The sequence below is a fragment of the Euleptes europaea genome, chromosome 21 (genome assembly GCF_029931775.1).
Source record: "Euleptes europaea isolate rEulEur1 chromosome 21, rEulEur1.hap1, whole genome shotgun sequence".
NCBI classification, from domain to species: domain Eukaryota; kingdom Metazoa; phylum Chordata; class Lepidosauria; order Squamata; family Sphaerodactylidae; genus Euleptes; species Euleptes europaea.
Window position 1 is genome coordinate 3,452,395 of NC_079332.1, and position 24,700 is coordinate 3,477,094.

Sequence of the window (24,700 nt, forward strand, 5' to 3'; positions counted from 1 at the left end):
TTATTAAAGGTAAAAGTCCCCTGTGCAAGCACCAGGTCATTCCTGACCCATGGGGTGACGTCACATCCCAACATTTCCTAGGCAGACTTTGTTTACGGGGTGGTTTGCCAGTGCCTCCCCCAGTCATCTTCCCTTTACCCCTAGCAAGCTGGGTCCTCGTTTTACCGACCTCGGCTCAATCTTGAGCCGGCGACCTGAAACCGACTTCCATTGGGATCAAACTCAGGTCGTGAGCAGAGCTTTGTGACTGCAGTACTGCAGCTTACCACTCTGCGCCACGGGGCTCCTAGTCTATTATTAGCTACAGATATTAATATAGTATGGAAATAAAATAGCAAGACCATGGGAGAGGATGTTTCAATGGGGTTAACTTGGTTAAAGAAGCAGAAATTGGATACAAGCAACTTTGTTGAGGCTAACAAAGTTAGCGAGGGTGGTGGGATGGGCTGTTCTGCATTTCTTGTTTCTCAGCTAAGAAAGGGATGTTCTATGAATACCCACCAGTCATCTCCCTGAATACTTGAACAAGCACAGCAGTTCCATGACATCCAGGCAGGCCCACCCAAAGTCTACTCCTTAACAGAAGTACAAATATTTATGCTCATTCACAGCAGGTGCAAGAGAAATAATATTTTAATCAGTTCTGTAACCCCAACGCACTTCACGCAAGCTTCTTCAGGGGGAATTTGGTTTATGGGGAGGGCAGGAGGGAGGGGCCGTTGCTCGGTGGTAGAGCCTTGGCTTGGCATGCAGAAGGGTCCCAGGTTCAATCCCCGGCATCTCCAGCTAAAGGGACTAGGCAAGCAGGTGATGTGAAAGACCCCTGCCTGAGACCCTGGAGAGCTGCCACCAGTCTGAGCAGACAATACTGACTTTGATGGACCCGGGGTCTGATTCAGTAGGAGGCAGCTTCATGTGTATTGCTTGCACAGGATGCTGAAGTAGAAAATGATTCCCCCTAAAGAAGGTTACATGAAACACGTTGGGGTTACAGAACATATTAAAATATTATCTCCCTTACACCAATTGTTTCTTCACCTGCGCTTTGTTTTGGTGTGGCCCCCTCTTTTTCTTCATCCCCAGAAGGCCAAAATGGGGAGGGCAGGAGGGAGAGAAAGCAACAGCCTGGCAGGGGGACCTCTGGAAAAATCCCCCCCCCCTGGTAAAAGCAGTGACACAAGGAACATGGAATACGGGAGGGCCTTTCAGCAGCCACTGGCTGTCAGTATGCCCTCTTCCCCCTCAACAGTACCCGTGTACGAATGAGGAGCTTGGGGCTCTGGGACGCTTCCCCGCGCTCTGCCCCAAACCCCGCATTTAGCCGAGCTGCAGGACAGAGGAACTGGCCACGGCGGGAGCTACCTTGGTGGCGAAAACCCCATTCACGTGCACGTCGACGCGGAGGTTGTGGGTGGTGGCCATGGCGAAGAAGGTGACGTTGAACAGGTTGGGGGACACCTGCACCACCGCTACCCGCTGGTGGAAGTGGGAGGACATGGCCTGCTCACTGAGGATCATCACGCAGCTGGTGGTGTTCACGGCCAATAAGTTCTTCTTGGAACCCCACTGGAGGAGAGGAAAAATGTGGATGGGGGGGGGGGGGGACATTTGTTTTTGCAAGTTGTAAGTATTCCACTTACACAGCTGAACATCAAGAAGACAAAATCAATGACTACAGGAGAATTACACAACTTTAAGGTTGACAGTGAGGAAATTGAAATTGTCAAGGGCTTTCTATTCCTTGGCTCCATCATCCACCGAAAGGGAGACTGCAGCCAAGAAATCAGAATGAGATTGAGACTGGGAAGGGCAGAATTGAAGGAGCTAGAAAAGATTCTGAAGTGTAAGGATGGGTCATTGGCCACCAAGATCAGGTTAATTCATGCCATCGTATTCCCTATTACTATGTATGGGTGTGAAAGCTGGACAATGAAGAAAGCTGATAGGAAGAAAGTAGATTCTTTTGAAATGTGGTGTTAGAGGAGTGTTACGGATACCGTGGATGGTAAAAAAACAAAAACAAATCAGTGGGTTATAGATCAAATCAAGCCTGAACTGACCCTGGAAGCTAAAATGACTCAACTGAAGCTGTCGTATTTTGGTCACATTATGAGAAGACAAGAGTCACTGGAGAAGACAGTCATGCTAGGAAAAGTTGAGGGCAGCAGGAAAAGACGAAGACCCAACAAGAGATGGATTGTCTCAATGAAGGAAGCCACAGCCCTCAATCTGCAAGATCTGAACAAGGATAGGACAAAGATAGGGCATTTTGGAGGAATTTCATTCATAGGGTCGCCATGAGTCAGAAGCGACTTGACGGCACTTAACACACACACATGGTTGCTAAGAGAGCTGACCCTTCGAGTTGATGTTAGTGGTTGCTAGGTCTTATTGGCCGATTAGGGCTTCACTGCAATTTGTAATCATTATTCCTCTGTACGCATCCGTTTAGCATAGTTTTATTATGTATATTTATTATTAATCTAGCATTTTATTTATTTGAGAAGGCAAGAGTCACTGGAAAAGACAGTAATGCTAGGAAAAGTTGAAGGCAGCAGGAAAAGAGGAAGACCCCAAAACAGATGTATTGACTCTATAAAGGAAGCCATGGCCTTGAGTTTGCAAGATCTGAGCAAGGCTGTCAAAGACAGGACATTTTGGAGGACTTTCATTCATAGGGTTGCCATGAGTCGAAACCGACTTGACGGCACTTAACGCACACACAAGCAGATGCTCTATCACTGAGCCATAGCCCCATGGAAGAGTGTTAAGTGATAACCACCCCAAAAGAAGAAAGGAACTCCGCCCCCCCCATTTACCTTGATCTGAGTGATGTTCCCCTCCAGCTCTGTAGGGGCTTGAAGCTTCCACCTGTCCTTGCCTTCCGCCCACGAACTTTGGCTAGAGACCGGCACTCTCCTCCACATCGCTACTTTCCCTTTGTTGGTGCCAGCCGACAGGAGACCTGCCAGAGGTACCACATGCTTCAGATCGAGCCGCAGTTAACCGCCCTATTATGCTAATGGAGGTAGTGCCAGCTTTATATCCCTCTGTAGCACAACTGAAAAAGAGAGGGTGGGGGCTATGCAGAGGAAGAGACAAGGGGTTAGATCCAACTAGCTTTCCCAGTATGGTGTAGTGGTTAAAGAGCGGTGGTTTGGAGTGGTACTCTGATCTGGAGAAGTGGGTTCGATTCCCCCACTCTTCCACACGAGCGGCGGAGGCTAATCTGGCGAACTGGATTTGTTTTCCCGCTCCTACACATGAAGCCAGCTGGGTGACCTTGGGCTAGTCACAGCTTTCTCAGCCCCACCTGCCTCACAGAGTGTCTGTTGTGGGGAGGGGAAGGGAAGGAGATTGTAAGCTGCCTTGAGTCTTCCTTAAGTGGTAGAGAAAGTCGGCATATAAAAACCAACTCTTCTTTTTCATAAGTGAAAAGGGAAGGCCACCAAAAGGCCACCAAAAAGGCTACACTGGGGGATCATGGGACCTGCATGGGCAGGGGCTATAGTATTCATCTCATACTACTGTAATCCACTCCTGAACTTGCAATGAATGAAAGATGCAGCCACGTCTATTTCATACAAGGTCAGTGAATTGTTTCCAGGCCTAGGAGATGGACATTTAAAATTCTAGGGGTGGGGGATCACTGCTATAAGATCTTTTTCACCTTTAGCATGGCAATAGGACACGCAGCCGATATACTCTCCCGTTTCAAACCCGAGCTGCACGTCCAAAGGCAGCACGTAGTTCTCGCCAAGCTCCAGGTCCCACAACCTGAAGGGAAAAGTTAAGAGCGGGTTTGGTCTTCCTTCCAGCTCCAAGCCAGGCTCGGCTTCAAAAGTTAAGGATGCAAGTTCACAGAATCATAGAGTTGGAAGGGACCACCAGGATCATCTAGTCCAACCCCCTGCACAATGCAGGAAACTCACAACTACCAGTGGAACAGCCTTCCTCGAGAGGTGGTAAGTGCTCCTTCCATGGAGGTTTTTAAGCACAGGCTAGATGGCCATCTGTCAGCAATGCTGATTCTATGAACTTGGGCATATCATGAGAGGGAGGGCACCTTGGCCATCTTCTGGGCATGGATTAGGGGGGTCACTGGGAGTGTGGGGAGGAGGTAGTTGTGAATTTCCTGCATTGTGCAGGGGGTTGGACTTGATGACCCTGGTGGTCCCTTCCAACTCTATGATTCTATGAGATGCCAAAGACTGGCTACTGATTGCTTTCTTAGCCATTCTGATGTTCCTCATAGTCATAATGGAGGTTTCCCTGAGGTAGCATACAGTGCCCAAATTAACTCTACCATGCTGATTGGTCTCGCTCACCTAAGAACCGGTTCGCCTGTGGCTGTGATAAGGAGGCCTCGGTCGATCAAGATGATGTCCGCAGGGTGGCCTATCTTCCCGGTCAGCTTCACCTGTGAAAAGGAGTTACTCAGAGAGCCATGCTGAAAACCGAGACGAACTGGTTGGGTCCAAACTGGTAGCAAAAGGTTTGGGTTGAAAAGAGAGTAGCCCTGACATGCTTTCTTCTGAGGTGTGGGTGCTCTTTTGCTTATAACAGAGAAATGTACACGTTTTGATAAGGCTGTCCTCATAACAGCTCTCTCAGTGCTCACTGGCAGTCTTCAAGCAGCAGCTGGACGAAGACTTGTCCGGGATAGAATCATAGTGTTGGAAGGGACCACCATGGTCATCTAGTCCAACCCCCTGCACAATGCAGGGAATTCACAACTACCTCCCACACACACCCCCAGTGATCCCTACACCATGCCCAGAAGATGCCCTCCCTCTCATCATCTGCCTAAGGTCATATAATCAGCATTGCTGACAGATGGCCATCTAACCTCATCTAACCTCTTAAAAACCACTGGGGAACGGTTTAAGCCAGTGATGGCGAACCTTTTAGAGACCGAGTGCCCAAACTGCAACCCCAAACCCACTTATTTATCGCCGAGTGCCAATGCGGCAATTTAACCTGAATACCACCCCCAGAGGGGGCCCAGAGGGAGAGGCTAGGGTTGCCAAGTTCCTCCTTGCCATGAGTGGGAGGTTTTTGGGGTGGCGCCTGAGGAGGGTGGGGTTTGGGGAAGGACTTCAGTGCCATAGAGTCCAATTGCCAAAGTGGCAATTTTTTCCAGGGGAACTGATCTCTATTGGTTGGAGATCACTTGTAATAGGAGATCTCCAGCTAGTACCTGGAGATTGGAAACTAGTTCCTTAGTGTTTTCTCTCTACATATCAAGACAAATGGAAAGGTGTTTGGAGGATAGCTTGTGGGCACTTCAAAGGTGGAATAGACTGCACGCCCCTCCGCCCGCACAGACCCAGAGGGCGCCGAAGAAGCCGCTGGAGGGAAAGAAGGAAGGAAAGAAGGAAGGAAGGAAGGAAAGGGAGGGAGAAAGGGAAGGGAGGGGGAAAGGGGAGGGAGGGAGAGAGAGAAAGGAAGAAAGAAAGAAAGAGAGAAAGAAAGAAAGAAAGAGAGAAAGAAAGAGAGAAATCGAGAGAAAGGGAGAAAGAAATGGAGCGAGGGAGAGAAAGAAAAGTAGGGAAAGAAAAGGACGGAGGGAAACAGAGAAAGAAAGAGGCCATTTATGCATGGGAGGTTTTGCCTTGGATTTGTCACTCTCCAGATGCACATTTCCCCCATCTGGATTCTCAAAACTCTGCATGGGGACTTACTGATGAGTTTTGAGAATTTGGATGGGGGAAATGTGCATCTACAGAGCGGCAAATCCAAGGCAAAACCTCCCATGCTTGAGTGGCCAGAGACAGAAAAGCCTTCCTGCTTTCTCTCTCTCTCTCTCTCTCTCACACACACACACACACACACACACACACGGCCCCCACCTCCTCCCTCAGCAGAGAAGTGGGGGGCGTGCACGCAGAACAGTCCGCAGCGCACGGGGCGCCGGGAGACCCTTCCCGCGAAGGCTCGGTGTCCTACCCCGCACCTACACACCCATGGAGGGCTGGGGCAGGTCCTGGGTGAGGGAGAAGGAGCTGGGAGAGGAAGGGTGAAGGGGCAGGAGAGGCAGAGCAGCCCAAGGAAGGCCAACAATGCGGTGGTGTGGCTCAGGCCCACCAGCCAGCTGGGCGGCGCGCAGGAAGGCATGCAAGGGGAGAAGGGGGGAGAGGGGGGAATGGACAAGGGCCCAGAAGCCTTCCCCAATCAGGCACCAGCTGCGAAGGCGGAAGAAGGGAAGGGGGACAAGAAGGGGAAAAGAAAAAAGAAAAAAAATCCTGCCCCGCTGACAGCTGCCCCCACCCAGTCCGGCCCGCCAGCGGCTGCAATGGCGGCGGCTTCTGTGGGAGGGTCCGGGGGCCACCGCCAATGATGTCGGAGATTCCCCACCCCTGGGCTACAGCCTCCCCCATCCGGGGCAGGGCAGAGCCGGAAAGGCCAGCGGCTTGGAGGAACCACGTGTGCCAGCAGAGAGGGCTACGCGTGCCGGAAGTGGCACCCGTGCCATAGGTTCGCCAACACAGGTTTAAGCTGATCCTGCATTGTGCAGGGGGTCGGACTCGAAGGCCTGTGCGGCCCCTTCCAACCCTATAAGGTAGGTCCCTCATTACTCCTGCTGCATGGCAGGGGAATTAATGCTGAACATGGCCCCAATGCAACGTTAGGCTCTGAGAAACACGCACAGAGGGGGCCAAGGAGCAGGAGATTCCTCATTCATTCCACCAGCATGGACAGATTGGCGCTGGCCAAAAGGAAACAGACAGGAAGTTGTCCCAGACAATTAAGTGCCAGGGGAGAGCTGGTGGAATTAAGATGCCAATATAGGTATTGTATTATTTGTTGTTGCTCCGGGCGTTTGCCCATGCCCCGTCCGGCATCCTCAGCACCAGCAGGACACAACAGTCTGCCAGAAGGCAGCCTTCAAGGCTGTTTTGGGCACACTTGTCAGAATTAGAGGACAAGAAGAAGAGTTGGTTTTTATATGCCGGCTTTCTCTGCCACCTAAGGGAGAGAAAACCGGCTTACAATCACCTTCCCTTCCCCTCCCCACAACAGAGGTAGGTGAGGCTGAGAGAGCTGTGACTAGCCCAAGGTCAACCAGCTGGCTTCACGTGTCAGAGTGGGGAAACCAACCCGGTTCACCAGATTAGCCTCCGCTGCTCATGGGGAGGAGTGGGGGAATCAAATCCGGTTCTCCAGATTAGCCTCCGCTGCTCATGGGGAGGAGTGGGGGAATCAAATCCGGTTCTCCAGATCAGAGTCCACTGCTCCAAACCACCGCTCTTACCCACTACACCACGCTGGTTCTTACTACACCGCACTGGCTTAATCACACTTACACCCCACTTTTCTCTACTTTAATTAGTCTCAAAGCAGCTTACAATCACTTTCCCTTCCCGCCCCCCCCCCCCCAAACAGGTAACCGTTACGCCACTACATCTTCTAAGGGATGCCTCCAAGCAGCTTACCTTCATGAGCTCCTCGGCTTCTCCCTCGGGGGAAATTTTGTGAAGGGATAAGAGGAGAGCACCCGTTATGACGACTAAAACATCCTTCTTTTCCATGAACAGCAGCTTTTGGACCGAGCTCTCAGCAGTCAGCATGTGGCTCGTTTTCCCTCTGTCGCTCACGTAATGCACAGTGCCTGCAAGAAAGCCAAGGGTAGGTTTTCCAATGGCGGAATGGACCTTTCCAGCTTTCCCCCACCCTTCACACTGCAGCCCACCGATCTCCATGAAATGCTGCTCGTGAGGTACAGGATCCTGAAGAACAACATGAGGGGTGCGGTCTGCAGCGGGGAAGGGGAATGGACGGGAAATGGCAACTGATCTGGATCCAACCTTTGCCACTGAGTATGAACAGAACAACCCATTTGACCAAAAGGGACAGTAAGACACAATGTGGGTTGCCATAATATTCTTGCTAGGTATGAAATTTTGCTTTTTTTTGCATAATGCTGAATATGTTGTTTCCAGAGTATGAGGAGGGGCTGTAGCTCAGTGGCAGAACATCTGCTTGGCATGCAGAAGGTCCCAGGTTCAATCCCCAGTGGCATCTCCAGTTAAAGAAAAGGGAGCAGCAGAGGTGCGTTTTCAAACTTCGAAGTGCAAGCAAGCCAAACTACCAGTGCTGAGTTACTGCTCTGGAGGTAATGTGTTTTTCAAAAACAAGTCCCAATTCCCAAGGGAAACAAAGGACAGTGAAATAGATCTACATCTCATTGTAAAGAAAGCATTTTTGAATTCACCTGACAAACTAACCAGCCCTGTAAAAAAAAACAAAAAAACATGTCAGCAGCAATTTAAATCCAATAAAAAACAAAGATTCCCATCATCGGACAAAAGAGAGGAAGAAAAGAATTCACCTAGAAAAGAGATTCTGAGGACAGAAAGCGTCCAGCTATTTAGATACACTTTCCACCTTTCATCTAAACAAAAGAACCTCCTCACAAGACATAGACCGAAATAGTCTCAACAACAGGCAAAGCCTTCCCAAATATTGATTTCTTTGTTTGTCCTCACCATCTGCCACTCCAATAAACAAGGACAGCCCTTCCTGGAGTCCCATTTTCAGAGGCAGGCCCACTCCAGCCTTCCTCCAGTTAAACATGTCCAGGGCTTTCTCGTCACCGCTCACTGCGGCTTTTGCCAGCTGCACCAGGTCCCTGCAGGCAAAAGCAAGGCAGGTTACTTGGAGCTCCCTTCTAGGAGAAAACAAATCAGGACTCCCCACTGGCAGAAGCAATCCCTCACTTCATGCCTGCACTACATTTAATAGGCCTTGTTTACTATGCTGAGACTGATTTCCTCTATTAGTTCCTCCCCCAACGTTCCCCAGACAAAATCAGCAGTTGAGAGGAAAGGTTTTTAGCAAGGCCAACAACTCACATGCTGGTTACTATTTGCCCCCCGCCCCAAAAAAAGTATTTGGAGACCTCCTTAAAATCCAGAAAGGAAAGAGAGCATTGGGGATTATGCACAAGGAGATAGGATGTTATCAATAATTGTAAAAATCACCTAGAACTGAGCATGGAAGAAGAAGAGTTGGTTTTTATATGCCGACTATCTCTACCACTTAAGGAAGAAGCAAACCTGCTTACAATCGCCTTCCCTTACCCTCCCCACAACAGACACCCTGGGAGGTAGGTGGTGCTGAGAGAGCTGTGACTAGCCCAAGGTCACCCAGCTGGCTTCATGAGGAGGAGTGGGGATACCAACCCAGTTCACCAGATTAGCTTCCACCGCTCATGTGGAGGAGTGGGGAATCAAACCCGCTTCTCCAGATCAGAGTCCACCGCTCCAAACCACTGCTCTTAACCACTACACCACACTGGATCTCTCAGACCAGCATAAATGGGGCATTTATGCACAAAGGATATCAACCTTCAAAGTGACCTCACTTAATTCTTCTGGAACATGCACTGAATATAGGTTTTTTTTAAAAAATATAGAACATCTGCCCAGCAGAATTCTGATCGCCCAACTTACTCGCCAGGAGGAGGTAGCCGGAAGAGGCAGCAGCTGAGATGGTTTCCGTACTCGTGCTGAAGCAGAGGGGGGCCTTGAACTCTCCCCCGCTGGTCCATCCTCCACAAAACGAGGCCACCAAGCTATAAAGGATGCAAAGGGAAATTAATCTCTCCCACATACAAACACGTATCCACAAAGGACATTGACAGCCGTTTGTCACACTGCAGCACACAGCATCACCATACTGACTGGTCAAAGGGGGTCTGACTGAAAACTACAGCTGCCAGGCCCTGTGATCAACTTAAAAAGGTAACGGTCCCCTGTGCAAGCACCGGGTCATTCTTGACCCATGAGGTGACGTCACATCCCGACGTTTATTAGGCAGACTCTGTTTTATGGGGTGGTTTGCTGTTGCCTTCCCCAGTTGTCTTCTCTTTACCCCCAGCAAGCCGGGTACTCATTTTACCAACCTCGGAAGGATGGAAGGCTGAGTCAACCTTGAGCCAGCTACCTGAAACCAACTTCCGTCGGGATTGAACTCAGGTCATGAGCAGAGCTTGGACTGCAGTACTGCAGCGTACCACTCTGCGCCACGGGGCGATCAACTTAGAAAATAAGAAACGCCACGATGGATCAGATCAAGGACAACAGAGAAGTGGGCTGGGCATGGCTGCTTACCCTGTCCCCAGAAATGAGGCGGGAGCCATTGGTGCTCCAGCTCAGGACTGTGATTTCGGCCCGGTGGTAAGCGGGGACTGAGTGGTGCTCCTTGTCTTGCTTGTTCAACACTGCCACTTCCCCCAGCTCCCAGCCCATGGCCAGGATCAGCTTGGACGGATGCCAGGTGAGACATGTGGCCCGGAAATTCCTCTCGGTGCGCACGTCGGGCAGGTGCTCCCCCTGCAAAATAAATCGGCATGAACCTCTAGGCGCCCCCACCCCCCCTGCTGACCCTCTGGCAAAAAAAAGTATTCACCGAATCAAAAAGTCTTCTGCTACCGGAAGACGCGCCTAGTCACAAACTCAAAAGATCTCAGAGGCCCTGTTCCACACTCTTCCTTTGTCTAAGGCACAATGGGGTAGGGACATAGAATGTGAGGCCTTATAGAATCATAGAATAATAGAATCATAGAGTTGCAAAGGACGACCAGGGTCATCTAGTCCAACCCCCTGACCAATGCAGGAAACTCACAACTAACTCCCCCCCACACCCCCAGTGACCATGCCCAGAAGATGACCAAGATGCCCTCCCTTTCATGACCTGCTTAAGGTCATAGAATCAGCATTGCTGACAGATGACCATCTAGCCTCTGCTTAAAAACCTCCAGGAAGGAGAGCTTACCACCTCCCGAGGAAGCCTGTTCCACTGAGGAACCGCTCTGTTAGAAAATTCTTCCTAATGTCTAGACAGAAACTCTTCTGATTTAATTTCCACCCATTGGTCCTGGTCTGACCTTCTGAGGCAACAGAAAACAACTCCGCACCCTCCTCTATATGACAGCCCTTCAAGTACTTGCAAGGCCAACAAGATCAGAGAGATTTGCCTCGCCTGGATAACTTTAAACAGAATTCTGGAGGGCCTGCAAGGCTCAGAAAAATCTCCCAATTTGTGTCCTGGCTCTTGGTTAATTTTCCCAGGTTTCCACTACTTGCATCAGCTGTTTTTATCTGATAGAGCACTGGGAGGTCATTAAAGTGTCAGACTAAGATCTGGGAGACCCAGGTTCAAATCCCCACTGTGCCATGGAAGCTCACTGGGTGACCTTGGGCCAGTGATTACAAATCTAACAGGGCTCAAATGCCAGTAATTTAAAAAATCAAAATGCAGCTTTAGAGCACTGACTTGTTCCTGGAAAATGTCCACGCTGCCCCCAGAGCTCGCACTGATAGATGCGACAGCCAAAAATGGATGCAGGTCATGCCAAGATATATGCGAAGGGGGCCCACAGGAACTAGGAGCTGCAGTCCGATGATCGACATACATCGCCATGGCAGCGGTTTACAGGCCTACAAAGGCAAACAAGTATTTAGCAAGTTGCGGCAAATTAAGCCTTCCCCAAAACCGAACATTTATTTGGTGGGAAAGTAGTCTGTATATTTATACCGTCACCAATCCCACAAGTCTATTAAGGTATATACACAACATTAGGTATAAACACAACATTATTATTATTATATGACAAGAAGGAGTAGAAATTTACATTTATTAAAGGATGATTTTCTTTAGTAATTAATTTTCTACCGCGCAAGACAAAAGCAAGAATGCACTGGTCAGTTGAGGTTTTATCAACTGCTCCTATCGTTTGCCTGTGGGTTAGAAGAACTCTCAATTTAACCAGGCGAGGATTCCTCTGCTCCATGAACATGTCTGCTCCCCTCTTCCAAAGTCTTCCAAGATCGTAGCCATCACCACATAAGAACATAAGAAAAGCCCTGCTGGATCAGACCCAGGCCCATCAAGTCCAGCAGTCTGTTCACACAGCGGCCAACCAGGTGCCTTCAGGAAGCCCCCAAACAAGAAGTCTGCAGCAGCACCATCCTGCCTGTGTTCCACAGCACCCAAGGTAACAGGCATGCTCCTCTGATCCTGGAGAGAGTAGGTATGCATCATGACTAGTATTCATTTTGACTAGTAGCCACAGATAGCCCTCCATGAACATGCCCACTCCCCTCTTAAAGCCTTCACCACAAAAGAACAGAAGAACGTAACAGAAGCCCTGCTGGATCAGACCCAGGCCCATCAAGTCCAGCAGTCTGTTCACACAGCGGCCAACCAGGTGCCTTCAGGAAGCCCCCAAACAAGAAGTCTGCAGCAGCACCATCCTGCCTGTGTTCCACAGCACCCAAGGTAACAGGCATGCTCCTCTGATCCTGGAGAGAGTAGGTATGCATCATGACTAGTATTCATTTTGACTAGTAGCCACAGATAGCCCTCCATGAACATGCCCACTCCCCTCTTAAAGCCTTCACCACAAAAGAACAGAAGAACGTAACAGAAGCCCTGCTGGATCAGACCCAGGCCCATCAAGTCCAGCAGTCTGTTCACACAGTGGCCAACCAGGTGCCTCTAGGAAGCCCCCAAACAAGACGGCTGCATCATTATCCTGCCTATGTCTCACAGCGCCTAATATGATAGGCGTGCTCCTCTGATCCAGGAGAGAATAGGTATGCATCATGACTAGAACATAGGGAAGGCCCTGCTGGATCAGACCCAGGCCCATCAAGTCCAGCAGTCTGTTCACACCGTGGCCAACCAGGCGCCTCTAGGAAGCCCACAAACAAGACGGCTGCAGCAGCACCATCCTGCGTCCCACAACACCCAAGATAACAGGCATGCTCCTGTGATCCTGAAGAGAATAGGTATGCATCATGACTAGTATCCATTTTGACTAGTAGCCACGGATAGCCCTCTCCTCCATGAACATGCCCACTCCCCTCTTAAAACCTTCCAAGATCGTAGCCATCACCACATAAGAAAGTAAGAAAAGCCCCACTAGATCAGACCCAGGCCCATCAAGTCCAGCAGTCTGTTCACACAGTGGCCAACCAGGTGCCTCTAGGAAGCCCCCAAACAAGACGGCTGCATCATTATCCTGCCTATGTCTCACAGCACCTAATATGATAGGTGTGCTCCTCTGATCCAGGAGAGAATAGGTATGCATCATGACTAGAACATAGGGAAGGCCCTGCTGGATCAGACCGAGGCCCATCAAGTCCAGCAGTCTGTCCACACAGCAGCCAACCAGGTGCCTCTAGGAAGCCCCCAAGCCAGACGACTGCAGCAGCATCCTCCTGCCTGTGTCCCACAGCACCCAAGATAATAGGCCTGCTCCTCTGATCCTGGAGAGAATAGGGATGCATATTGTGACTAGTCTCCATTTTAACTAGTAGCCACGGATAGCCCTCTCCTCCATGGACACGTCCACTCCCCTCTTCAAGCCTTCCAAGATAGTAGCCATCGCCACCTCCTGGGGCAGGGGGTTCCCCAAGCTAACTATGCACCCCCAGGGGCTAATTTGAAAGAGACAAACGCAGTTAACGGTCCGCGGGTCTCACCCTCTCCCCTCCCTCCCCCCCCCCCACACACACCGCCTCTCGCAGGGCTGGAGGCGTCCTTCCCGGCCACCGCCTCCCTCTCAACCCCCGAGGTTGCTCGAAAGGAAGGGGGAGGCCGAAGCCCTCTGCCCCTCGCCCCCGTAAGTTCGCCGCTCGCCGCCTCGGCCGGGGCCCCCGAAACGAGGCCTAGTGGGCCTCGGCACGGTCTCCGCCAGAGGCTTGGCGTTGCCCTTGGCAACCCCGAGCGCCCCGCGGCGGAGGAAGCCGAAAGGAGGGCCGAAGGCTGACGGACTTTCCCGAACGGGAGGAGGCGTACGGACATTCCCGAACAGGAGGCGTACGGAAACTCCCGAACGGGAGAATGCGTACGGAAACTCCCGAAGCTGCCTCGCGTCCTCTCGGCTCGACCCGTCCTCCCACCCCGGGGTTTAAGCGGGGTATTAACCGGCTTGGGTTGCCCAGGTTTTGTCTAGAACGACGCTTGAATGTTATATGTTTAATGCTGGCTTTAATTTTATACGGCCGAGCAGGCTTCCTCGGGAGGTGGTGGGCTCTCCTTCCCTGGAGGTTTTGAAGCGGAGGCTAGATGGCCATCTGTCAGCCATGCTGACTCTGTGACCTTGGGCAGATGATGAGAAGGAGGGCATCTTGGCCGTCTTCAGGGCATGGAGTAGGGGGTCATTGGGTGTGTGGGGGGGAGGTAGTTGTGAACTTCCTGCATTGTGCAGGGGGTTGGACTAATGACCCTGGTGGTCCCTTCCAACTCTATGATTCTATGACCTTGGGCAGATCATGAGAGGGCGGGCACCTTGGCCATCTGGGCATGGAGTAGGGGTCACTGGGTGTGTGGAGGGGAGGCAGTTGTGCATTTCCTGCATTGTGCAGGGGGTTAGACTAGATGACCCTGGTGGTCCCTTCCAACTCTATGATTCTATGATGTGGGGGGGGGGAGGACAAGTGGGAAAAGATGAAATAATGAGGCTCGGGCGCCCTCTCGTGGCAACGGGGCATTACGGAAAGTCCTTCAATTTTCAAGTCCAAGTTGTTTTAAGATCCCTCAAGTCGCTTCCAAGTTCTCTCTCGCCCCCCTCCCTTTTCCTGGTTCCACTTATTGGGAAAAAATTAATGGAATCCTGTATTTTACAGATGTTTGTGCTGTGCTGGGGAGTCCTGTCAAAAGGGGGGCATACAGTACATTTCTATTTACTTCTGTGCCAGTATACTATTTATTTTACTTCATTTATACCCCACCTTCCGTCCCAATAAGGACCCACAGAGGCATACATCATTTCTCTCTCCTCCATTTTATACTCACAACAACCGTATGAGGTAGGTTAGGCGGAGAGCGTGACTAGTCCAAGGTCGCCCCGCAAGCTTCCATGGCAGAGCGGGGAATCGAACCTAGTTCTCCAGATCCCGCGCCAGCACTACAACCACTGCACATGCTGACTCTAAGTGAATGTAAAACTGAGGCTTTGTCAAGTGTGGTGTAGAGGTCAGAGTGCCGGGACCAGGTTCGGGGAGACTCAGGCTCAAATCCCTACTCGCTTGATACTTGCCTTGGGCCAATCATGATCTCCTGCTGCCCAGCCTACCTTACAGGGTTGTTGTGATGATAAATGAATAAGGGCACAACCGTGTAAACCACAGCACAGCTCCCTGGCACAAGGGCGGGAGAACAAACTTTTATATACACACATTGCAGCACATCTCTGAAACTGAAAAAAGACTGCCAGTCAAAGCATTTATTTTTCAAATCACCCTTTAAAAATTACTCTTCCTCAGGGCCAAGTCCCGTTGTCTGTTAGGACAGAAACATCCCCAACCAAGGCAGAGTGAGACCTCGACGTATGCAGGATCGCCTCTGACAGTCAACGCTGCCACTGTTCTCTCTTCCGTCCACAGCCTCCAATCGATTGTCTTGAGGCTGCCAGAACAGCCATTACGGTGGGCTAACAGGTAAAAATACGCCCTGAACAGGAACGCCCAGCCTAGCCTGATCTCATCCAATCTCAGAAGCTAAGCAGGGTCAGGTCTGGTTAGTACTTGGATAGGAGACAACCAAGGAATACGAGGGTCATTGTGCTGAAGAAGGCAATGGCAAAACCCCTGTCAAGTCTCTTGCCTTGAAAACCCTACCGGAGTTGCCTTAAGTCAGCCGGCGACACTTCACACACACAACAGGTTAAAAACAACAGACACGCATCAAGTCTGTAAGAAGAGAACCAACGTAGATTTCCTCGAAACCGCAGTGGTTTTATTTCGTCTTGTCATTCTACACACACGTACAAACACAGGACTACAACAGGCTACGAAGTCATACAAAAATCAAGCTTTATAGTAATTGACTGTACAGCAGGCCACAAATCTCTTGCCTTTTGCCATCTGAATCTAAGTACCCCTCTCTCTCCCCCCACCCCCCACCGCCGCCCAACTTGGTCTGATTCAAAACCAGCCCTGGAGAATTTTCCTGCCAACCTGTTTCATGTTTCCTCGAACAAAACACCAGAAGGATTTACATCAGCACTGGAAGGAACGAGGTGTGAAATACGGACCAAAACCATTTGGCTAAGGAAGGGAAGCTTTAGGAGAAAACTAGTTCCTCGGATGACTGAGATGGGTTTGAACGCACAACCTACTGCAAAGTAGTTTGGGAGGACCAAAATCTTTGCCAAGCCCTTAGACAAAATCTTGAATGGGCACATTCACTGCATTGAGAGCCAAAAAAAAGCCTTTGGCACCAAACATCCCCACTGGAGAAATTAAGTGGGGAAGGCGGGAGAAGAAAATAAAAGAGTTTGTAACTAAATTAATCGGGAGGGGGCAAGAGGGAAGGGACACTTCCAGACGCAGAAATGGCCCATCCGAAATGCCAGCCGCACCCCCTGGCTCACGCCATTTCTTGATGGCAACAGTCCCAGCTTTAATTTTCAGCACTTCCTGAGCCTCTGGGTCAATTTTAAGCTCTCTGGGCTTCAAGAGGGAACAGATTTCCTGTCTAAAGAACAACATAACCTGAGATCACCAGAACCAAAACCAGCTTTTAAAAGAACCCTGATGCAAGTTAATCTCCCTCCCAGTCAATCTCCCCATCACTAGTTTTCATGCTTCTTTTTGTTCCCACTCCTTCCTTTTAAAAAATGTATAATTTTAATCAGTATAGGACTTGAGGTTTTTTTTTAAAAAAGCAACATCTAGAATCTGCCGAGTCGGGTTTTATCGGGAAGAGTTGGAACTGGAGCGACTGCGGTGACGCCTTCGACCTGGTGACCTAGATCTAGACCTCCTACGAACTGGGGATCTGCGCCGGGGAGACCTGGACCTGCAGGGAAACGACGAGTCGGGAAGAAGAGAAGTTTCATTAGGAGAAAAGAGGGTTCCTTGCGATCATTTACACCTATCTAGTTCCTTTTCTCCTTTGAAATGTGGTGTTGGAGGAGAGTCTTAAGGATACTGTGGATTGCTAAAAAAACAAATCAAGCCTGAACTGACCCTAGAAGCTAAAATGACTAAACTGAAGCTGTTGTACATTGGTCACATTATGAGAAGACAAGACTCACTGGAAAAGACAATCATGCTAGGAAAAGTTGGAGACAGCAGGAAAAAAGGAAGACCCAACAAGAGATGGACTAACTCTATAAAGGAAGCCACAGCCCTCAGTTTGCAAGACCTGGGCAAGGCTGTTAAAGGTAGGATGTTTTGGAGGACATTGATTCATAGGGTCGCCGTGAGCCGGAAGCAACTTGACGGCACTTAACGCACACAGAGTTCCTTTTCATTCGGGAGTACCCAAAGCAATCTACATCTTCTAAGGGGCTGCAATGTTTGTTGGAACTTACAGAGCACCCAAGCGCAGGGACGGCCAACACGGGTCATTTTCTTCAGGCTCTGGCCAGCATCATTTACTGGGATCACAGCGACATGACGCGGCAGAACCAGCACGGTATAGTGGCTAGTGTAATGCCCTAGGATTTGGGACAACTGGGTTCCAATTCCTGTTCCGCCAAGGAAGCTTGCTGGGTGACCTCGGGCCAATCACACACTCTCTGCCTAACCTATTTCACAGTAAAGATTCTAAGACCTTCAGGCTTAACTAGTTCCAAGAAGCAGAACTCTACCGTTTGCAGGAGGCGAGTTAGATCCAGAGATTCACCTAACTCTGGACACAAAATATTACAGAGCCAGCAACTATAAACAGTTCACAGCCCTGTTCTTCTTACACAGCCCTTGAAGACAACCTACCTTCTTCTCATGCGGGGTGGTGAACGACGCCACATGGGCGGGGGCGGCAGCATCCTCCTGGGAGGGGAGAAACGCCTCGGGGCCAGCCTGGGCCAAGGAGCCAAGACGCCCGTCGCGGTGATCTCTTGCCCGTCAATCTGCCCTGTTGAACATCGCAAAGTCAGATCACCTGAATGTTTTAGCGACAGAAGTCTAGACATAGCACTTCCTTAAAGTGAAAGATCACAGTCTTTATGGAGGAAGGGCATATAACAAAAAAGTGCGGGAGTCTTGGGAACAACTGCAGCTCCTCAGGTGAAGGGAGGCAACTAGGAAACAGAGGTTTCTGGGGTGGGAGGGAAGAGAAGGGACAAGGTCTGGAGGAGCAAGAGTTCCCCTGTCACGTACACAGAGTACTCTGTTGGGCCACAAGTTCTGTTAACTTTTCCAGGACAGGGATTTATTTTATGAAAAATGACCACTAACTTGCTCCAAGCTCTTCCGACATGATTACAAATAAGATAATCGATCCCCGCTGCCCGTTTGAAAAATGCCTTGAGTGACTGTCGACAGTGGGCCGGCTTTTCCCACATTTTTAGCTGAGAGAACCCAGCCCATCCGATTTGCAATCGACCGATCCTGGAAGGCTACCACCTTGCTATTCAAGAATGGCGTGATTCCATGTGCCAAATTCTTCAGGAAACACCTGGTACCCCCCTTCACACATGAAGCTGCCTTCTACTGAATCAGGCCCTTGGTCCACTGAAGTCGGTATTATCTACTCAGACTGGCAGCGGCTCTCCGGGGTCTCAGGCGGAGGCCTTTCGCATCACCTACTGCCTGGTTCTTTCAACTGGAGACACCGGGGATTGAACCTGGGACCTTCTGCATGCCAAGCAGAATGCTCTACCACTGAGCCACGGCACCTCCCCACTTCAGTCATGCATACGAGCTGGCAGTTAAGCAGCTGCACGGCTGCCGACACCTACCTCCGTCCATGTGTTTCAGGGCCTTCTCGGCATCATCTGAATTCTCAAATTCTACGTACGCGTAACCCTTGGAGAGGTGTGGATTGAGCCTGTCGACTGGCATGTCGATCATTTTAATCTTCCCGTAAGTGGAAAATATTTCCATGATGTGATCCTGTTGGAGGAAGTTTGTTTTAACCGCCATGACAATACAACAAAAACCTCTGCCTGGATCCGAACACTAGCCAAATCTATGTAAAGTTCAGCTTCCCAGATTACCCCCAACTTTACTATGATGTAATAGAATTTCATGTGAGCTCGTTTGCTTTAACAAGCGTTATGTCTCACTTCTTATTCAACATGAACTTCAAGACCTCCACCATCTTTCTTGAGCTCTGAAAGAAGCCGACTATCACCTTGGTAACGTTTCTGGTGAGCCTCCCAATGTGCACTTTGGTAGGTTTTAGTGTCGGGCTTCTCCTCTTCCGTTCCTTTTCATCTCTTTTGGGTGGCTTTGACCTGGTTAAAAACATTTCAAGATTGTCACATTTTTTTCTTTAAAATAAAATGAGAAAAAATACGCATGCAACCGACGGCTGATAACGTTCAAGGCAACACACAACAAAAAGACGACTAGCCTAAATACTTAGCGCTGGTTAGGAAATTTGAAATTTAAAACAGAAGTTAATTGAGGCCGGAGCTCATGATGACACCGAAACACACAGCAGAGGGTCAGCTTCCAAGCAATCCTTCCTGAAGACCCAGGACACCCAAACAAGAACTTCATAGAATCATAGTTGGAAGGGACCACCAGGGTCATCTAGTCCAACCCCCTGCACAATGCAGGAAATTCACAACTACCTCCCCCCATGCCCCCAGTGACCCATACTTCATGCCCAGAAGATGGCCAAGATGCCCTCCCTCTCATGATCTGCCTAAGGTCATAGAATCAGCATTGCTGACAGATGGCCATCTAGCCTCTGCTTAAAAACCTCCAGGGGAGCCCACCACCTCCCAAGGAAGCCTGTTCCACTGAGGAACCGCTCTGTTAGAAAGTTCTTCCTAATGTCTAGACGGAAACTCTTTTCATTTCAACCCGTTGGTTCTGGTCCGACTTTCTGGGGCAATAGAAAACAACTCGGCACCCTCCTCCATATGACAGCCCTTCGAGTACTTGAAGATGGTTGTCATATCCCTTCTCAGTCATCTCCTCTCCAGGCTAAACATATCCAGCTCCTTCAACCTTTCCTCATAGGACTTAGTCTCCAGATCCCCTCACCATCTTTGTTGCCCTCCTCTGGACACATTCCAGCTTGTCTACCTCTTCCTTAAATTGCGGTGCCCAAAACTGAACACAATACTCTAGGTGAGGTCTAACCAGAGCAGAGCAATACCATCACTTCGCGTGATCTGGACACTATACCTCTGTTGATGCAGCCCAAGGTCGCATTTGCCTTTTTAGCCACTGTATCACTTGACCAAGCATGAATTGCCTCAGCTAAAAGCAATGGCCGGGGAGCCACTGAGGCTGTCAGCCAACCTTTCACGACAACGCTTGTCTTGAGAAACAAAACAAAAAGGCTCACTTGGAACGGGAGCGCCTCCTGTTGTCGTGCCGGCGCCGAGATGGGCTCGGAGAACCCGAGGAGCTGCTGGAGCTGGAGCTCCGTGAAGTGCTGGAGCTCCCAGAACGGCTCGATGCCGAGGAGGAGCTGGAGCCACTGCTGGAGCCGGTGCTGGAGCTCGACCCCGAGCTGGACGTGGAGCTGGAGCGGGACCTGGCAGGAAGAAAGCGCCAGGACGGATCACACAGAAGAACTTGGGAATCTTCTCCCAATAACTAGGGACAACCTGTAATGGATGTCTGCACTTCAAACCGTTACCTGCCTGCCTCACACACACACACACACCCGGGTTCAGAGAAACCGTTCTAAGTGACGTGCGCACGGTGTGTGCAAATCCCGTGCGAATTCTCAAAGTTGTGCTTTGATCCAGAAAGAGGAACCAAAGCCAAAGACCTGCTTGCGTTTTTGCTTCCGTCGAGGGCAAGAAATGGGGGGCAGAAACACCCCGATGTCCCTGTTCCTTTTTCTCTCTTTCCCCCCTGTTCTTAGACCAAGGTCTTGAACAATAAAACCATAAAACCTAAATTAGACCCATTTCTCTTTCCCACTGTTCTTAGACCAAGGTCTTGAACAATAAAACCATAAAACCTAAATAAGACGCATCTTCGTCTCTTCTCTGCAGCCTCCAAAAAATGAGCAACAAGATAAGAATGCTGGGGGTCAGCATCCTCTAAGAAAAACTGAACCTTTTGCTCCAAAGTTGCTCCAGAAGATGTGGACTATTTGTTAAAGCATGGTATAATCCATTTTAGCCTGTTGGTATACGTCAGGACAGTGCAAAAGGATATGTAACAAGGAGTCCACTGACCAAAGAGGCAGAGACCCAGCCGGTCTGAAAAAGGGATCTTTAGCAGACGGCCCAGTAAAACGACTGAAAAAGCCCGGTGTCCCTGTATTGTGTGACGCGGCTTCCAGCAAAGAACGCTCATAACCAGGGCAGAATGGACACAGCCCCTCTACCTCAGTGCTGCCTTGTCTCCAGTACATGGAAGCCAGGGGCACACCAGCTCCAAAGAGGAAAGCTCCTGTTCCTAACTATTTTGGGCTGAGAGCCAGGGTGGTGTAGTGGTTAAGAGCGGTGGTTTGGAGCAGTGGACTCTCATCTGGAGAACTGGGTCTGATTCCCCACAAAGCCAGCTGGGTGACCTTGGGCTAGTCACAGTTCTTTCAGCCCCACCTGCCTCACAGGGTGTCTGTCATAGGGAAGGGAAGGGGATTGTAAGCCAGTTTGAGTCTCCCTTAAGTGGTAGAGAAAGTCGGCATATAAAAACCAACTCTTCTTCCTCCCCACGCCTCCCAATTCCCAACAGCAACCCGACCCACCTGGTGGTGCTGCTGCCGCTCGAAGCGCTGCGCCTCTTCCGGGTTTTGTCCCTCCCGCGGTCCTTCTCGCCCGATTCCTTGGTGGCTGGCTTGTCCTTAGATCTGTCCTTGGATTTTTCTTCGGTCCGGTCCTTACGCTTGCTGGGAGAGGGAGCCCTTTAAAGAACAGGAAGCGCCAAAACTCAGCACTTGACTTTTCCGGTCACCGAAAAGCAAAGAAGCCCCCCATCTTTACAGAGTTGGAATGCTATACAGGAATTCACAGCATTTCCACTATGGAGCAGCTTCACAAAATAAAGCCGATGGCGGGAGGGATGTTAAAGTTATGAAAAGGGGGGGAGATGCATTGCTAATTCCTCATGCTTGCTGGGAAAGCCCTAGGAGACTGTACCTCCCCTAAGAAGGGTTAGGGCTTTGAGAAATCAGACAATTATTACCTAGTGCTGGACTTTTTATTATTTTCTTTGATTCCTAGCAAACTCTTCTTTTTCATTCCTGACAGCTCCATTTCCCCTTCCGAGTCCAAAAGCGGTACTGCGGGGGGACTCGCTTATCTGAAACTCTCACTTCTAACTCCTTGAGTCAGAGAAACGATCCCTAAATCGCGTGAAATAAAGCCTGGTGACAAGACAAAAGGATTTAGAGACAATTAATATATATATATATACACACACACAGGCTACACACACACATACAGGCAAAAGAAACCCCACTTCTCCAGGAGGGGGAAAAGGAACAAGCAACCGAGACATCTGTGCATGCAAAGTACCATCAGCGGCCAAATGACCGTTACAAATGACCGTTCTCCGCAGTACTTCTGTAAGCGGCTTGCGCGGAGCATTTCTTTTAAAGGAGTACTTGAGATGCTCTCCTAAATGCTTTCGCACAGGAGGAAATATGAGCAAGCAAAGCAGCAAGGCTCAGAGGAACCGTCTGGAGATTTCCTAGGATCTGGCTTTTGTACCCCCGCTGTCCTCAAACAGGCAGCCCTTATATTCGAAATGCCCCTGTGGTGTGTGTGTGTGTGTGTGGGAGGAGATCACCAAAATGCTCTCCTGTCTCCCACATCTTTGAAGTTTCTTTTCAGCAGGAGCTGAGCAGCTGGATATCCGCACGCAGTCATGACAAGGACCAAACTTTTCAGTTGTCAGAAAGATTAGGAGGAGGCAAAGAACGCAGCCCAAGCCTAAACTTTGAGACAAAGTCACTATGTGGCCTTAGGCAAGCCCCTCCCCACTTGCAATACACACAGAACACTTCTGGCCTACCTTATAGGGCTGTGGCAAGGATAACCACATCATGTACTAACACTATCTCTCCTTTCATTTGTACAAACATAAACAAATACATGAATGAAGTGTGTGTGTGTGTGTGTGTTAATATACCCATTTCCCACCTGCTTGGGTTTGGTTTTTTTTCCAGCTAAAGATTGGCTCCTGAAATGACTCATTTAAAAATACCAATATAAATACACGGTATTTTGGGGCAGCTGTGAGTATCGGTTGACCTCTCCTTCTCCCAAACATCTTTTATTTATATTTGCATTTTAAACTGGAATGTTTGGTCAAGCAGCAACTGAGCACATGCTAAATTGTGCTCATTTCCCCAAACACCTTTTATTTATACCCCGTATTTCACACTGGAGTACACCACTTCAAAAACCAAGAAGCAAGGCAGAAACACAAAGGAAAATGGGGGTGGGGGAGAACGCTCACCCCTCCATGTTGACACACACTACATCATGACACGAAGCAGCAACTTTGTCGCTCATGCACAGTTTTGAAACATTTTTTGTTGGTCCTAACAAAAGGCGTTACCTGGCTTCTGGATTCAATCATGACATGCATTGTTTATACATAGAAAAGAGCAAGAGTCCAGTAGCACCTTAAAGACTAACCAAACTTCTGGTAGGGTATTTTTCTACTGCTAGTGACAGACTAGCACGGCTACTCATCGTGGCTCAGTGGTAGAGCCTCTGCTTGGCATGCAGAAGGGTCCCAGGTTCAATCCCCAGCATCTCCAGTTAAAGGGACTAGGCAAGTAGGTGATGGAAAAGACCTCTGCCTGAGACCCTGGAGAGGCGCTGCCGGTCTGAGTAGACAATACTGACTTGGATAGACCAAGGGTCTGATTCAGTATAAGGCAGCTCCACGTGTCCATGAAAGGCAACACATTACTCCTGCTCTTTTCTACTGCCAGTGACAGAATAACACGGCTACTCATTGTTAGCTACCCATATTTGTATGTCTATATATTGAAGGCTATGCACACACATTAAAGATACATACTTATGTAGACATGAATTAAACTGCAGATATAATTATATAGCGCATACATCATACTAATGTGTAACCCAAAATGTCATTTTTTTTTTACTATTACTGTAAAGGCAGAACATAGTGTCCAGAAAGCAAACCCAGCATTTGGGCATAAAATAACAGAGACATGCATGTTGCGCCACTGCAAAATACTGGCTGAGAAAGATGGCTTATAAGATGCCTTGGAATCATAAGCCATTTATTCATGGAAGGTTTTGCATTGGATTTGCCACTCTTTAGATGCACTTTCCCCCCCATCCATATTCTGAAAACTCAACAATAAGCCGCCATGCAGAGTTTTGAGAATTCAGATGGGGGAAATGTGCATCTATCGAGTGACAAATCCAATGCAAAATCTTCCATGAATAAATGGCCACCGAGTTGGAAGGGACCACCAGGGTAACCGACTCCAACCCCCTGCACAATGCAGGCTATTCACAACTACTCCCCCCCCCCACATACCCCCAGTGACCCCCTACTCCATGCCCAGAAGGTGGCCGAGATGCCCTCCCTCTCATTATCTGCCTTAAGGCCAGATGATGCCTTCCCTGCAGAAGGGGAACCTCTAATGGGAAAGGCGAGCGACCCCCATTCCCCTCGCGCATGCCTTAACCTCAGCCTTCTCCCATCACAGGAAGAAGAGGAAGAGGCGGGACCAATGGACTCTCGCACGTCAATCATACACACACTGCCTCCCCTCAGGTCTCCCGCCGCCGCCCCCGCCCCAGGCCCGACTCCCCAGCCGCGCTCCC

General features: G+C 49.7%; 2 protein-coding genes across 2 annotated transcripts in view; both read right to left on the reverse strand.

Annotated features, from left to right (window-relative positions):
• IFT140 (intraflagellar transport 140) overlaps positions 1-11,436 on the reverse strand; it is a 60,871-nt gene extending 49,435 nt beyond the window's left edge. Inside the window, exons 1-9 of the mRNA XM_056866392.1 lie at positions 11,281-11,436; positions 10,116-10,337; positions 9,456-9,577; positions 8,490-8,632; positions 7,437-7,612; positions 4,329-4,420; positions 3,671-3,777; positions 2,820-2,965; positions 1,363-1,566 (exon numbers count right to left, since the gene is read on the reverse strand). Coding sequence (XP_056722370.1) covers positions 1,363-1,566; positions 2,820-2,965; positions 3,671-3,777; positions 4,329-4,420; positions 7,437-7,612; positions 8,490-8,632; positions 9,456-9,577; positions 10,116-10,337; positions 11,281-11,427 — 1,359 coding nt within the window. The 5' untranslated portion in view covers positions 11,428-11,436. The remainder of the gene's footprint in view (positions 1-1,362; positions 1,567-2,819; positions 2,966-3,670; positions 3,778-4,328; positions 4,421-7,436; positions 7,613-8,489; positions 8,633-9,455; positions 9,578-10,115; positions 10,338-11,280) is intronic.
• A 5,267-nt stretch (positions 11,437-16,703) lies between these two features.
• Positions 16,704-22,170, reverse strand: RNPS1 (RNA binding protein with serine rich domain 1). The gene is made up of 7 exons (XM_056866387.1): positions 22,068-22,170; positions 21,631-21,786; positions 20,269-20,460; positions 19,099-19,201; positions 18,704-18,857; positions 17,736-17,877; positions 16,704-16,815 (listed from the first exon to the last, which is right to left on the reverse strand). Exons 1-7 carry the CDS (start codon positions 22,136-22,138, stop codon positions 16,710-16,712), a joined length of 924 nt encoding a protein of 307 aa, XP_056722365.1. The 5' UTR covers positions 22,139-22,170; the 3' UTR covers positions 16,704-16,709.
• Positions 22,171-24,700: the final 2,530 nt, after the last annotated feature.